The sequence below is a fragment of the Aptenodytes patagonicus genome, chromosome 1 (assembly GCF_965638725.1).
Source record: "Aptenodytes patagonicus chromosome 1, bAptPat1.pri.cur, whole genome shotgun sequence".
NCBI classification, from domain to species: Eukaryota; Metazoa; Chordata; class Aves; order Sphenisciformes; family Spheniscidae; genus Aptenodytes; species Aptenodytes patagonicus.
Window position 1 is genome coordinate 196,659,955 of NC_134949.1, and position 17,137 is coordinate 196,677,091.

The 17,137-nt window shown below is 38.4% G+C and overlaps 1 protein-coding gene across 2 annotated transcripts in view; it reads right to left on the reverse strand.

Moving 5' to 3' along the window:
• KPNA3 (karyopherin subunit alpha 3) overlaps window positions 1-17,137 on the reverse strand; it is a 52,003-nt gene that overhangs the window by 18,243 nt on the left and 16,623 nt on the right. For both annotated transcript variants that reach the window (XM_076363969.1, XM_076363972.1), the window contains exons 2-6: window positions 14,450-14,494; window positions 2,041-2,130; window positions 1,798-1,827; window positions 1,664-1,716; window positions 1,485-1,580 (exon numbers count right to left, since the gene is read on the reverse strand). In XM_076363969.1, the coding sequence (XP_076220084.1) occupies window positions 1,485-1,580; window positions 1,664-1,716; window positions 1,798-1,827; window positions 2,041-2,130; window positions 14,450-14,494 (314 nt within the window). The remainder of the gene's footprint in view (window positions 1-1,484; window positions 1,581-1,663; window positions 1,717-1,797; window positions 1,828-2,040; window positions 2,131-14,449; window positions 14,495-17,137) is intronic.

Genomic DNA, 17,137 nt, shown 5'->3' on the forward strand with positions numbered 1-17,137 from the left:
GCAGAAAATATTTACTGTTAGGTAACTATTTTTCATTTCCATGCTTTTTTGGGTCTTTACCAATAAGGTTTTATATACAGCCATAGCACCTGCTTCCTTTAAGCTTTTTCTTTGTGCATTAGTTTCCAAAGCATTTTAAGGTTTTATTGGGGATGGGATTGCAGAAGAATTAGATAGGAGGGCCCAAGATGTGTAAATAAAGAGTTGTAAAAACAAATAGCACCTGTCAGCAGCTATCTATAAACCTTTGTAGTATATAAAAATCTATAAAAAATTCTAGGATCAAATGCTTTAAAATTCTAGTTCTAGGTCGGTCCTTCTTTTCTTCCTCTAGTGATAAGCTTTCAGTTATAACATGAACAACAGCTTTAACAATCTGTTACACAAAGTCTTTGCAGAGTTTACCTCTACTAAATATTATATAGCAATCACAATTAAAAGGACTGCTTAAGAAAATGTTGAGTTCAATTTCGAAAGGCTTATTAAATATTTACAAAGGCAAATCATACAAAAACTAGACAGAAAATTCAAATTAAAAGAATTTTCACAGCACTGAACCATCTACTTCTAGAACAGACAGGCATTCATGACCCATTTTAAAATGCTCTCCTGATTTGAACGTTATTGCCAGCTGCCTTCTAAGCAACTGTTTTGTTAAGCAAGCTAGAAACAAAGCTACTCACGCTTCATGTTTTTGCAACCACCAAATTATACTCAAAATGCCAATTTGCATTTTTGAAGTTTCTAGCCCTCATGGCTGCAGAAATAACCTTGAAAATAGAAATACTGTAAATACTGAGACCAAAGATAGGCTAAAACATTTACCTCAAATGTGTTCATCCCCATCTATCTGAATAAGGGTCTCACGGATTGTGGAATATGGCATTTTTCTTACATGTCATTAAATTCTCACAACTACATGCTCAATGTTCTCTACCTCCTTTACTGAAGCTCTTGTTTTCCAACAAAGAATCGTAACAGAGAGCATGCTCACTGTGTTGTACCATCACATGAGGGAGCAGCACAGAACCAGAAGGAGATCCACCTTGCAGTAAGAACGAAAGAAGCTAGAAACTTATGCTAATAACCTTAATGAAAAAGATGACAAGTGTATTCTGACAAAGAGAAGAGCCCTGTTCACAACCAGGCACGTTTTCTGCCTTCACACAAATACACACAGTAAGTCTGAGACAGGTTTCTTAAAAACAGTTAACAAAAAAGTCTGAAATATTCAAAACCAATGAGAAATTTAGTAAGGTTTTCTCCATTAGCTGGATATGCTCATGCAAGCTCTAAAAAAATAAAATGACTTTTCAGTGGCAGAATAAATACTCCTGGAGAATTTATCGTTTATCATCATGGAACGTGATCCACTGTGTCAGATTATATGGTGCTATGAATCCCCAGTTTCATTTGAAATAATGAGATGGTTTTTTGAATGCAGATTTTCAGTTAAAGGTGAACATTTTTAAAAGTATACTTACTTATCATCCCTTTCTAGGCATTTTACCAGAATTGGTAAAATTCCTGATTTTATTAAGTCATCAATAGGTGGATTTCTGTCACTGGATAGGAGTTTTCTGTGAAATTAAAAGTAAAATAAGTAACTTTCATCATGAAAAACGTATAAGAAATGTATTTCTGTGCCTTTATTTATTTTTACCTTGCAGCTTGGACAGCACTTAGTTGGATCACTGGGTTGTCACTTGTGGCGTTCTGAAAAAAAAATTAACAGTAAAAACTAAAAATGCACAGGACACGCACTTCTAATAAAAAAAACAGTTAAATGTAACATACCTGCAGTATAGCTTCTAGTGTTACATTTTGCTTGAAAAGAAAAAGAAAGTGTTTTAGTAATTTTGTTGCTAAATTATATTCTTTTTAAACATTTAATACAATCAAACTAATTTTAACAGCCTATCAGTTCATAATTTTGCTTTCAAATAACTGCAAGACTTCCAGTGTTAAAGTAAAACCAGAATACATTGTTTTGAGACACCACCAAAGTTTTAAAAATAATTCCAGAATCAAGGAACTTACTGCTTTGAAATCAGCATCAACATCAGAATCTTCTAAACTTTCTTCTTGGGGAACATTTCTTTTTTTCAAAAGATGTTCATCTCTTTTGTTCTGTAAAGGAATGACGAAAAATAAAGACACATAATGTTTATTAGTACAGGGTGACGATATAATGGCCCCTTTCAAAATAAAAGTTTAGATAAGATTGCCTTTTTTTAGAGGCATTTGTAACTGTCAACAGAATTTGCAGTATTTCAGCTGTAAGAATCTAGAAGCTTGCTAATCACAGACAGAACTATGACAATCCATGACATTTGAACGAATTAAAACTTACAGTTTGGGGATCAATTTTCTAACAGACATTTACAATACACATAGATCTGCATGACATTAACATTTAGCCACACATAACAGAAATTATTTTCCAGTATAAGATTAGTTTTCAGCTAAACCTACTTCAAAGTTCCTCAGTTACACATATTTTCATCTTGTGTGTAAAGTAGCATGCTCCATGTACACTGATACTTGTAACATTTCCCACTCACACTGTTAGTCTAATTTCTGACTTAAAACAAAGCACCCTCCAGCCTTAGCTCCTTTAAGGAATTACTGAAGAAAAAAATTACCTTTTCAGTGGTAAAGTACACATTTAACTTTTCTACCATGCTTAATTAGAATATTTGAACACCTAAAGCCCTAATTTAAAAAGAAAGGAATCAAAAGATCAATTGTAACTGTATCCAAATGTACTTTTTCACAAATTTAAAATGTATTTAAAGTATTATTCTAAAAGTATGAAGTGCTCTTTTCTAAATTTTAGACTTTATTTTTTGTTTGGTATGTCTAGAGGTACAATCAAAGATAGAAAGGGCAATGGAAGATGATGATGCAGCATGTATATCTGAACACCTTTTTGTAGTTTTTTTTTTTTTTTTTTTTAATAAGCACATTAAGATTTCAATCTCTAATGAAGCAGAACATTGAAAAGGTGTAACAAACAGCTGTAACACCTAAAACAAATCTATTCTACTAGCAAGGAAAGGCAGGCTTTTCAGTCTCCAAACAATTATCTGATAACCAAACAGTACTGACTGTAGAGATTTTATTATATCACGCCTTGCTTATAATACATAAAAAAGCCTCTAAACAGAATCATGTTTTGAAGGAGTCCCAATATTTTATTTTATGTTAGAAAAAAAAAAGCAACCTCAGGTCCAAAATTTCTGGGACTTGTTTACTTTTTAGACATTTTAAAAAGAATTTAAAACAACTTTTCCAGCCTCAGTTTGAAAGGCTCCCAAGCAATATATTAAGATTTTTCTTCAGATAGCAGAATGCTAAAACAATAAACAAGCACCAGAATTAAATAACCCTTTAATGTGGAAGACAACATTCCACAAACTTAGTGCAGTTTAATTTTTGTAAAGTCCAAGTACAGAAACTAAATCCTCAAAGAGTGCACAAGATCACCTAGATTAGCTATGACAGCCTCTGCAGAGCTGTACAGTAACGGCAGCATACTCTGAGCACATCCATACAGAGAAGCACTAAAGGTATTTTGTTGTCAAGTGTTTTTGCACTGAAGGAAGATAGAAATGAGCAGGCAGTTAAATGCTGAGAAAATAGCGTTATACAGACAAACTGTATCAGGCAGGTACACATTGACAGGTGGATTCACCATAAAAAGACTTATAATGTATTTCTCTTATTTTTCCACACCAAGTACTTGGCACTGCCATTTCAAGCAAAGAGCAAACATCATTCAACCCCAGTCAATCTGGCTTTGCTCAAGTACAATTCCTTTCCCTACTGTTTGTCTAAACCATAGCCTATACTCTGGCAACTGCAGGGACCGGACCCAGTTCCCAGAGGCCCTCTCCATGGTCATGTCAGCCTTCCTCCCCAAAGCACAGCTACTATACACATCCACCTGTGGAGGAAGCAGTTCCTTCCTGCCCCGGATGAACGGCTCCTACAGGATCAGCTCTGCTGTTATGGTAAAACAAGGCAATACTGGGAGAAGGGATTGAAGCTGGAGGAAGGTCCTGATGTCTTCAATTAACTGTCCTCTTGCTACCCAGAGTTATCATCACAGATTATGGTGGTGAGCAAGCCCACACATGCATGAATGTACAGGGAGACGTATTTAGTTATGAGGGTGGCAGAGACTGGTCCAGCAGACATTCCCTGTCTTCAGAAAAGGTGCAGCCCGAAGCAACTGGGGTCTTAGTGCAGAACCATCGCCACTGTCTGCTCGAGCAAGTTAAACGTTTCATATTAAATCATTTACTGGGAAGGGTAAAGTTTCCTTGTCATTAGCAGCAAACTACTGTGGTACAAGGCAGGGTTTTGCGATTCTGTTCCTCCTAAAATATTTGGATCGATTTTCTATAGCTCATGCTCAGAAAATTCAGGGAAAGAGCTTTGCAGGGTTTTTCTAAAGTATGTTTGATGTAAGAATTGTTATCCACACTGATTCACCTGGTGATACCTACTTGTTTTTCAAACAAATGATTCAGTATCAGTGGCGCTCAACTACGTGTTTTGCAACATCTTGCAATAAAGACAGGTGATCTTTACTTTTAAACTTCTGTTTAAAAGCCTTTTAGATGCAGGCCTCTTGCAGATCCTTTGATTCAAAAAAATGATGGAATACCTAGAATAGTCAAGAATTTAGCAAACAAACTATTTTTATTGAACTTACTGAAAAGAAAATTCTAGTTAGGAAATGTCACATTATCTCATTTGTTTTTTCAGGTTTCTTCTGTCAGTAAAAAAAGATAAAGCTTTTTAAGAGTTCAAACAGTAGATTCTCCCATTTAGGTCTTTCACACCACTGTATTAGCAGATTCCCCCACCACTGAATCCTCTGACCTTAAGGAGCTGTCCCTGTATTTGCAGAGAGAAACTGGTACACCAACATTCCACATTGCTCCCCACAAAAGCATCTATGCTGGCACAGAATGGATGCACCTCAGAGAGCTTCAACTGAAATCCCTCCAAAATGCAGAAGGTATGCAAGAGCCATTTGAAGTCATACTACTTCACTGCTATTGTAAGTGGAAATTTAAATAAGGCCAAAGCCTTCTCAATTGTGTTGACATTAAATAGATGGCATCCACTCGGAACAAAGATCACATTATTAAAGTGGAAATAATTTTAGATATTCACATACATGTGGGCCGCATCTATAATGCGCATTACTTCCACCCTCACTATTTTTCCTCCCCAAAAGACATTAACCAGAAACAGTTGAAAACACATCATGCATTTTCTAGCTTGAAAGATCTAAAAGTTTTTTGGATGCAAAAAACAAAGTCACACTGCAACAGCTGTGGTACTGAGTGTGTATCCCTCTACAGATGTGTGTGTCTCTTCAACATATACATCATTCAGAGTGATCAGTGTTTGTCAGGATTGTGCCTCTACTAGAGTGTAACATAAAGGCTATGGTATCTAGTTACTCTAGAAAGCAAGAACGAAGATGTATCTTGAGATCCTCTCTCAAACATCCTGACATACCAGGATGGCAGAGGCTGGAATACAGCAGCGAATCATAGAATGGTTCCGGTTGGAAGGGACCTTTAAAGGTATCTAGTCCAATCCCCCAATACAATACAGAGAATATAGCTGGAACAAAGCAAGAGTCCCGCCGTGGGTGACTGAAGAGCATCCTCACAGAATGGCAGGAATGAGCTGCATGGCCTTCAGCAGCCGAACAGCTGGAAAATCACCTTCCACAAACACCGGGCAGTAAGTCTAGAGCATGCCAGTGGACAAAGCACTGAATTATTCCATGCCACTTCACCTGAAGAACTTCAGAAAGACTACCTGCCTGTAACCATTATTCGATACACATTTCATGTTTATTCACAGTGAGCGCGCTTCTATACAAGTACCATTAGCTGAAATAATTTGCTTGAGTAGTATTTAGAGGGGCATGCACAAATTCTCTCTGCTTGTGGCCACAGAATTGGTGAGCAAATTTTTTTTTTTTTTAAGTTCTTCCAATTCCCTAGAAATCTTTCAGGGACTTGGACAAAGAGGAAAGGAGGGCAGGTTGTAAAAGAACACATAGTCACAGAAGAACAGTAACAGAACAGTAACTTGCCTCTCTCCTTCAAGCAATTGCCCATGCGTACATTGATGCAGTGGGTACCTCCAAACACTACTCCTCACAAAAACTCCATTTACCTGGAGGAGAGTCCCATGAATCCCTAGATGAACAGACACTGAAGGACTGTTCTCCTAATGGCAGCAGCATGCTGAGAGGTGAAATAAAATGGAGCTCCAGCTAACTGTTCTGCAGCTATCAGGAATGGAGATATCCCACTGGGAGGCTACTGATGCTGAAGATGGTAACAAAGGAACAACGTTTCAAATTCTGGCCTATCAAACATATATAACCTAGGTTTAAATTCCACTATGGGACAGGGTCTCTTGACAAGAGCAAAACTGCCTCAGACTAATTAGAAATTTTAGCATGGTAAGACTGAGTAACACTGAAAAGCCTTCCATTTGTAGCTGCATGTTAAAGATGGCCATAATATACACCATAACTGAGCTAACCAAGAGCCTAGGTCCCTCCCGTTCCAGCAAGCAAGTTACTAGCTCCTTAGAGAACCTTTTATACCTGCATACACAACTATCCAATTCCTTTGGCAACATGAGTATGCCTAAGAGAATGCTTCCTAATGTTGATGTTAACCAAAATAAGTTTGAGCAAGCGTGTATGTTCTAATGCCAAGATATTCTACCCTCCTTAAGAGAGAGAGAGAGAGATGAACTCCATAGGACATAATTGACCACAGGCTGACACCAAAATTTCTGCAAATGCAGGCAACATCTTCAGGCTGTCAGTCATATGCCACAATGGGCTCCAGAAAAAATTACCTTAGCCAGGGAAAGTAAGAGTGAGAAAGAATGTTCCTGTAGCTACTCACTGTTTGCAGATGGTTGGCCTGAAAAAACAACTGTCAAGAACATACATAGAGGAGCTTCCACAGCAGCCTGAAGCAGAGCGGCTAGTACTTATTGAGAAGCACTAAAACTTTCTTACTAAGAAAAAGTGATTCTTATTAGTATTTCTTATAAAGTCAAAGTGTTCGTGGAACCTTCCAGTCCTAAAAAGTGGCTCTTTGAAAGTGGCTGTTTTGAAACAGCTATGCCCATTTGAAAAAGCATCCAATTCCTGGACAACTAAACCATTGTATACAGTAATTTGATAGACCAATCACTCCCCTGCATAAGGTAAAAGAACATGATTTGCAGCTTGGCGTGACCTTAAAATGCTTGCATTTTGTCATACTGTAACAAACTCAAAAGTTTTTGCCTAAATCATAGCACCAGCCTCTTCTGCAGGCTCCTGCGGTGAAAATGAAGACAAATGAGCATACCTGGATACAGCTGTCCTGTTCAAAGCCTGGTGAGAGCGCCCTTTCAAAGGGAGCGGCATCAGACTGGAATCCCTGATGAAGGGTAAGACCTTGTCACTAACAAAACTAAGCAGGTCTCCTTCAAAAGGGAAGATCCTCAACCACTGCCCGAACCATGCGTGCTATGTACAATGAAGTCTGAAAGTTTATAAACAGCAGCTGACTGCTTGTTATAAGCATGTCAACATTCTGGTAGAGATCCCACTACAAGAGTCTACAGAGGTTTCCGTACAAACGAAAGGTATGTGGACATATATGCCAGGCAAAAATGCCAAATGGTTAGAAACAACAGTGATGATACCATGAGTGCACTTTCTTGTCCAGTGTGATGATCTGTTAAGAGTTTTTGATGACAGATACCCATAATTTGGCTGCACGAACAGTAAATATGCAAATCCTGCAGATCCCAGTACTTCTTGTTTACTTTCTTGGAAGATGGCCACAGGATTCAAAAAAATGCCTATCAATGCAAACAAGTTTCAAAGACAACATGATTAACAGAAGAAGAATCCTTGTGTGCAAAGAAGATGTCCACCAAGCTCTGTGCTGCATTCCACTTCGTACTATAGGACATGGCCAATAGGACACTCTAATGGAGCTGTGAAAGGCATTAAATATAAATGTATACATGCTTTTCAGCATGGGAAAACTCTATGTAGAGTCTCAACTCTGTTGGGAAACTTCAAGATCAAAAGGGAAAAGAAATAAACAAGAAAATCTTTGCCCTCAGGTAACAAGCACCATTATGAAATGCCTCTTCAGGTCAGGGAAAGGTTTAGGAACTCAGGAGCTAGTGGGAAGAAGTTCTTTTGGCATGAAAGTTACGATATTTATGTTTGAGTCCTCTGGGGACAAAGAGCAGAACTTCAAGAACATCTCAACATTAGGAACTGGAGTGCTAGCCAGCATCAGCTATACTTACAGATGACAACAAGCAACTTTTTCCTCTGCTCTTACATCCTAGGAAAGACTAAAGGATCAGGCCAGTGATGGAGGTAGATTCAGGTTGTCTGTATGTCCCTTTTAAGCTACCACTGTTGTGACAGACTGAGCTGAACTTCTAGGTTTCACTTACATGTAATCTCCAGTTTTGGTTTTGGGGAGTGAGAGCACCTGCCACAGTCCATCATGAAGAAAAAGAAAATGTCTACCACTCCAACCTCATTGTGTTATAGGGATGCTCTGAAAACCTCTACTGAATATCCTCTTAATGAAAGTTTTCTTAGGTGGGCTATCTAGCCTAAGTGAATTTCTAGTAACAGCTCTTGGATATGAACCTGGGGAAAGATTCAATTTCTTTAATGGTTGGGAAAGGACCATTAGTTGGCTCTACTCACTGTCTTAGAACTCATTAACACCTAGAGATTTAAAAAAACCCCTGCAAACCTATTAAAAGGCTGAACAGGTCAATCTGATGATCCCACAATCCATGGGTATCAAAATTATATCCTACATGCTTAGTGAACTAGGTCCCTTGCATCCAAAGGCAGTCAAGCAGATTCCAAGACTGTTCTTCAGATAAAGAGCACAGCTACAGATATGCAGTTAGAAGACAAAGGCAACTTTTCTACATTTGAGTTCTGCTAACTCACCTTTGTGACAACAGACAGCAGTCACAATGTTCCTGTTTGGCTAGTGCACATTTTTCTCAGAAGATGAGCAGGTTGACTAAAAATAAGTAGATGCATACGTGTACACTAGTGTATGGCCCAATAGCCCCAAGCACAGATTCCAAAGATTGAGGCCTGTTAAGTTAGGCAAAAGCATGCTCTTACTAAAATGGACTCAAGCAAGCCTCCAAGGAATTTCTTCATAGCCCTTTTCAACTAAGTCTCCAGAAGAATACATTGAGAATATAATTTTCCTCCTAGGGTCTTTTCTTTGAGGAATCAACCAAGGCAGGGTAGATGCAAGATCTTTCCTGAGAATTTGTGCTACTAACACTGGATAGAGAAGCCTCTAGAAGAACATACTAGTAGTGCTTCAGTCTCCCTGTGACTGCAGCTGTTTTTTTTTTAAAGTTGGTGGACTTATGCCTAAAAAAAAAAATGTACTTTACAGTGAATGAAAAGCTACACATTCACACTGAACTGGAAAAGATGTAAAACTGAAGCAAGTTTTACTATCCTGAACCTGAAAATGTGGATTTTTTTTCTTTTGCATTCTCAGACTTCCTGAGAATCAGAAAAAGATTTTTCCCACCCTAGCTCTCCCAGCAAGATGAAGACAGACTCCTTTCTTCAAGGCTCACCAGTTTATTTAGGAGCTACTGTGGATATAAGCAATCTTATTTAAGAAAGATCACAGGAGGGACAAGTACAGTATGCCAGAGAAACAGGTAAAAAAAGACATATGCCCATGGCTCCTTAATCCACCACTTGTTTAGCAAATAATTGCTTTGCCTTGCATCAAACTTAATTGGCAATTAGAGCTTTCATGAGTTCATGTCTATGAGCTCTCAGAGGCAGCTGAGTTTGCTAAGAAAGTCAAAAATAAACCTCATGAGAGATCCTGGAAGTTCTTAGGATTCCAGTTAGCAGGCCTTAAAGGAAGACAAGATCCTCTGTTTCTGCTGAGGTTACGAGTGTTAAAGCTTCCTTTGAAGGGTGGCATCTAACTCAGTGACCATAGCATTGACCCGGCTAAGGACTACCTTTCTTAAAGCACACAAGCAGCCTAAGTCAAGCTTCCTCCTCATAGGAAGTCAAGCACCTAGAACCAAAGGATCTCTCACAGCAATGGTGTTATAGGCTTCATTTAGGTATGGAACCTTAAACTGAATCCTAACCATTACTCACCCACCCCACTCTCCTTTAGAGTGAGACTAATCAGTTAAGTTAGCCAATTAATTCCAGGGTCCCTGTTGCTAACAGAGAAGCCTTTGGGTTTCTGTGATGCTGAAATTAAGTGATAAACATTCTAAATCAGACTCCTCCAAGACACTACACTGAGAAGTTTAAATTCTAAATCCTGAGACAGTCTCTCCATCACCAACACTGACATCATTATCTTGTCTGTCTGGAAAGAGACATGGCTACTTTTTAAGCTCTTAGGCCCATTGCTGCACTAACAACATAGCCAGAGACCAAGACCATCTTTCCAGAAGTGTAATAGGTCCATTCCCAAAAATGCATAAAACACATGTTCAGCAAGGCCAATATGGAATCAGAAAAGGGCATCTGACCATCAGGAGTGTTATCTGACTGGTTCACGGTGCCAACCCCATGCCTCAGCCAGGATTCTGCCAGACGACTGCTACCCTTTTATGTCAGGGATAGGTTTGTTAGCTCAATTCCTAATGAAATAAGTGACTGGGAAAAGAAAAAAAAAAAAAAGGAAAACCAAGTAAAGTTTCTCTCTGAATAAGAGCTGTGGTGTGGTGTGAAGATGGTGAATAGAGATAATATATTCTTGAAACACAGAATGTGTCGCAAATGCACCTTGATGTCTGTAATCTCAAAAGCATAAACACCTCACAGTAATGCATGCAGAAATTGTTTGCTACTGTTCAAAGCTGTGATTTTATTTATTCCATCTTACAAAACAGAGATGTAAGCAACTTCATCAGATCCATTCATTTAATATTTATACAAAAGTTGATTCAAAAGACAAACCCATGACTATGTAGTGCTTCAACTGTACAGATCAAGAATGTGCTCAATTTGCCTGTTTTCTTCAAAAGCCAGGTGTACACTCAGCATCTGGATAGCTAGGATAAAAGGAAGATACCCCTTTGTTTTGAAGAGGCACTGGTGGATTACTAAGGTCATGCCAACACAAACATTTCCTGAATTTGGCATACTCATGCTAGGGTGGCAGTGTTAGCCATAAAGATGAAAACTGAAGCAATGATATTGCAGCTTATCCTTTCCACTGCTGGAGCCTAATAAAATATCATAGAATAGTTTGGGTTAGAAGGGACCTTTAAAGGTTATCCAGTCCAAACCCCCTGCCGTGGGCAGGGACATCTTCAACTAGATCAGGTTGCTCAGAGCCCCATCCTACCTGACCTTGAATGTTTCCAGGGATGGGGCATCCACGACCTCACTGGGCAACCTGTTCCAGTGTTTCACCACCCTCAGCGTAAAAAATTTCTTCCTTAATCTAGTCTGAATCTACCCTCTTTTAGTTTAAAACCATTCCCCCTTGTCCTATCGCAACAGGCCCTACTAAAAAGTCTGTCCCCATCTTTCTTATAAGCCCCCTTTAAGTATTGAAAGGCTGCCCTAAGGTCTCCCCAGAGCCTTCTCTTCTCCAGACTGAACAAATATCCCTTTACATTTCAGTCCCAATTCTGTACCAGAAGCAATGGCCTCACATCTGCCACAGTGTTCCCAGAGCAAACCAGCTGCCCACCAGCACCAGTTCAGTTGCTGCAAACCAACAACTCAGACACATGGTGAATCTCTTACTAAAGCAGATTTCTTCTGGTCTCTGCAGTGGAAGATGTTCAGCAAACACTCCAGAAGAACACAACTTCCTGCGTTTAAAAGTTCTGCAGCTGCTGTTCACTCTTGATTTACAGCCTGACCTACATCCAGCGCTTAGGCTTCTCTAAGTGTGTAACTGATCTCTGCATATGCAGTTTTCAGTGAAAAGCCACTAGCAGCTCATAGGCTTCCTCTTCCTCATTTTCATTCACGTATTACTGGCACATAGAAGATTCCTTCCACACAGACAATCCATTGACTTGTCTTAAGCGTATAAAACTTGCTCCCCACCATGCTTCTGTAATAAAATAGCCTTGAAACTGTGACCTGTTACAAAAACCAATTATGAGAATTAAATTAAAATTAAAATTCTCACTTTGCATTGCAAAGGTCTCTCCAAAGACTGCACTGGAATGCTCGCATGCAGTCTCACAATTTAACCAGATGCATGAGGATACGCTGCATTAGCTAAGCCATCTTTTACAGCATTGCTTTGCTAGCAGGCATAGGCTGCCCGAGTGCTATGAATGACTCTACCCAATGCAGATTTCACAGTTATACAGTGAGTTTTACACTGAGTCAACACACTAGTTCTGAACAGAGAGGGCCTCTAACATGTCAGCATAAACTTCAACTGCTGATAATTCAGATATCAAAATCAATTACCTGAATCTCATTTTAAGCAAAAACTGGCTAATTTCATTTTTCACTTGGTACCTGCCACTGTATGTAAAAGTAGCTTTCTCCACACCTCAGTCATCTGCCAGTACTGATGAGGCCATAGCCAGCTTAAGCTACACAACACATTCAGACATGTTCAGCTAGTTTCTTTGATTAGGAAAATATGAAAGCATTAAACAATTTTTAGATGACACATCATGCTCATGTAAGTACTAAGATTTTTTTTTTTCCAGTCATCTGGATCCAATTAGGTTTCTTCAACTAATTCTTATAGTCTCAGGATGAATCTTACAAATATTTATTTTTGATATTGTAATGAGATACAGAATTTTTTCTAAGACCTGGAAAAAAAAAAGTCTTTTTTTTTTTTTTTTTAAAGAAGAGCAGAAGGATCCCAGGAAAATACTAGCACAAGATTTTTGGTAGTGCCTACACAATCAGGTGATAAGTGCAGACAAAATTTCTCAAAAACAAGTCAAGCTAATTTCTATCAACATAACTTCTATTTACAAATGCTTCACTTTGATTTTTAGCAAGGCTTTTTTCTTCTCTCTTGGTTTGCGAATAATGAAAAAAAAAATTTAGATGAAATTGGGTGGATGTGCACTCCTAAGTAAGCACCACTCAGACTGTCAATGATTCAACTGGCAAACTGGAGATACGCATCAAATGGAAGACCCAAAGGAGCTTGGCCTATATCTAGAATATTCAAAGCACACACTTCCATCAAGTCATTAATGAAAATATTAGAAAACATGGGTGGATACTAAGCCGGGGAGGCCTTGAAGCATACTGGGGAACAGAATGGGAATTCAAGTTAAGAAAGTCTGGAAAAAGCAGATGCAATTCAAAAGACAAGAAGCAATCATGTTTAAAACTTCTGCATTTATTTAACTATGCAAATAGAGAACGTAAACAACTACCCTTGCTTTGCGGTACTGTAGGAAGTGTCCAAAGGATATAACAGATCACAGACTGAGTGCGAGTCAACAACATACTCAATATAAATAGGAATACTGTGTTAAGAATTGCTTTTCACTGTCCCATTTAAACCTCAGCTGTGGCCTGCATCCTTCCAGACTTCCACACTTCCAGAAAGATACAGGCAATTTGGATGTGAGGAGCAGCAACAAGTCAAACCTAGGAAACAGAATGTTCAAGGAAAGGGTGAAGAACTGAATTTGTCTCAACAGGATAAAACTAAAGGGGCCAGTATCAGTCCTCAAGTATACTGAAGGTACCCAAAAGCAGATAAAAGTTTACCCCTTCTCTTTATACATATTGCCCAAGAGTAGTTTAGCTTGTGAAAATGTCCTCCCCAGCAGCAAGCCTTTAAGGTGCCTAGAAAGGCTGTTGGAAGTGTTATGAATGACGAGGCTGTAATAAATCCTGTATTTAGGCAGTGCTGAACTAGATCACCTCTGATGGTCACGATCTTCCATATTAATGGCATTTACCCAATATAACCAAAATCTGACCCTAAAATTAACTTCCTCTACAGCACAGAAGCAGTAATTTCCAGAAAACAAAATACAAGAACATCTGTACCTTCTAAATGCTAAAACTCTCCCTTTTCCTATTTGGAGACTTAAAACATTCAAACAGCTGACAGCTTTACCGTAATAATATGAGAACTGGTACAGAAACTGAATATGGATTATTTCCAAGCAATACACTGGAGTAAAGCAGTACTGTTCTGCTGTACTAAGCTTAAGGAGTTGGAGAGTAAAGCTAACATTAGAATCTGCAGTTAGTAATCTACAAATGTACAACTCTCTTATATCAGTTTGGGGCCATTAAGCAAAGCTTACGGTAAAATATTTAGCTAAGACACCAGAGCATTATTAGCAAAGTAACACAGTTCATAAACAAAAGCAGACTCACCTTCCGCAATTCAATTGTAACTTCATTTCTGTGTCTTCTCATAGTCTGTAAATAAAAAAATAAGAGAGATTTGTATGTAAAGAAAGAAGTGTTTTGTTTTGGAGTCAGTTGTTTCTAGGTCAAAAATGCAGCTATTCATCAAAAAGGAAAACAGTGTGCGTAATTTATAACTCAATCTTTCCAAGCAAGATGCACGAGTTGCTTTTTGTTTTTTTAAAGATTATATACCTTACAGAAAGCTTTGTCATAAACCACAGTAAGTATCCCAAAGGCAGAAAACATTTACTTCCCCGTGGAGTTTCACTGGAATGACTCTCGGGGTGTTTATATGTGCACACCAAAAGAAGCAGTAAATACAGGTTAGACACTCACATTCACATATGATCACATTCACAACCTAAACACATTAGCTGTGCCAGTTATCTGGCCAAAATCAACAATGAGTTGATGACAGAAGATGACTGAGCTCCATGCAAACAAGACAGATTAGGCCTGTGGCAAAAGGAAACAAAGTAGTACAGTGGCACTGAGTCTACTTAGGATTTATAGCCTAGACACTGTAAAGGAAAACCAGCCCATAAATATCTCGGCTCCTTTAAGATACTGGGCACTCAGGATGCATTCCCCACAATGCTGCTATACCTCTTAGCTAAAAGAGATCAAAAGATGGAGAAAGAACAATTTTAGCCTAGTGAAGGCAATCTCCCTAGGTTCATTTTACAATCAGTGGAAAAGACACGTACCATCAGAATGCAATTCAGAGAAAATCAGGACTGGATGACGGCTGGCAGCCTAGAAAGATCCGCCACACTAACTAAAATTAGCCTTTTAAAATACTTTCTATGTCCTATCCTTGCTACTGACCTTCACTGCTACTATCACGTTCCTTTTGAGTTAGGGCAAATAACTTCCCTGAACTCAAAAGTATCAGTGAAAGCCAGCAGTACAGAGAAAACACTAGCACTCCCCATCATCCATCGGAGGAAATACCAAACGTGCTAAAGCTCAAAAACAGGTAAATTATATGAGCAGACTTCACACCATGAACCTATACAGGACGTAGTTTCAGTGCTTAGAACACTACCTTAACTTCACTGTTCTCAACCAGTTTGCATAGCAGTGTTCATTTAATTATTTTAGGTTGACTTGAGAGTAAGGAAGCCTTGTCTTCCTGTCCACTGCTTGATTAACCAACTCACTCAAGTAAACACAGACACAATCCTCCTTTGACATCTACAAACGTGAACTATACTACTTTAAACAAAGCAAGTCCTCATTACAGTAAGAGGACACTAGCACTAGAGAATCTACTAAAGCTACACTTTCTTCCCCCCCTCATTATTTTGCTAAACCATTTGATTCTTGTGACCATCTGAGCCTGTTGCAAAAGCTCAGTATGATAGGACTGGATTGCTGAGGAATAGGAGAACACTGGGTAGGTTGGGAAGGGACAAATAAAGAACCTGAAAAGTTATTGCATGTAACTAGCTAGACTAGTCATTCAAGTTTCTCATTATATTAGAATTCTACATTTGAATTATCTTAAAAACTGCATCAAATGTAAGGGCACTGAATAGCCTAAGAATGTTTTTCAATACTTCTTCCCCATGATAACTCTGCATTTCAATGGAAAAATGTCATTAGACAAGGCTCTTGGATTTCTGCTACAAAACCTCCTTTTCTTGATCATTCTGAATGTGCTAGACACCAAAGTCCTTTATGGAACTTCCCACTAGTAACACCGCCCCACCTCCCCCTAAATTTTAATCTTTTGTTGCTACTTATCTTAAATTTTAAGGGGTACCCCATCACATGACAAATCAGTTAACTTGAGTGTCCATTAGCATTTTTTCCCCAAAATCCAGTATTGTATGTGCCACATTTGAAGTTTCAGTGATTTCACTGATGCAAGGCACAATTTACTTCTACATTTGCTCCCTAATTACAATTTACTCCTACATTTTTTCATTTATCTATGTGATAATACTCTAGAATATTTTCTATTGAGCAGAAAAATCAGACCAAATCTGAAGCTCTTTAGGGGACAGCAATAACATTTGCCACCCACCATTCTTCTGGAAGCAAGGCAGATTTAAGACTATATGCTGTGTTCAACAGTTCAGCAGCTTAATATTTTTGGTTTAGAAAAAAACAAACACAGTGTAGTCCCAGGCAAGGCATTACTATTCATTTCAATTTACTCTAAAACCTCCTCTAACAATGCTTTGACTAAAGACAGTTACCCAGAGTCATCCATCCATAAAGGCTCTACTGGGAAGACTCTAAGCTTCTTTCTAAAGGCAAATAATTCACTCAGCTTTTCAATTAGGGTTTTACCTTTGTTTCATACTTCCATTATTTCAGCCCCACTGATCCTACCCTATTACAATTCTGTCTCAATATTTTTTTTACTAGTTTTTTGCTTTTATCAATCTGATCTTCAAAATACTTGACTACTCCATTATGGTTTTACATTTAATGTGCAAGAATCTCCCATCTTTTCCTCATTTAGAGAGCTACCACTCTTTAGAAAGATTCTTCAAAATCTTTCAAAATAGGTTATCAACTACGCGGCCATTTTTGCTGACTAGCAGCATACATTTTCTGAGCTTTAATACTCTTTTTAAGGCAATCTCCATACTACCTGGGTTTACCCTTTTAGCTGTTCTTTTCTATGTCCTTTTAAAC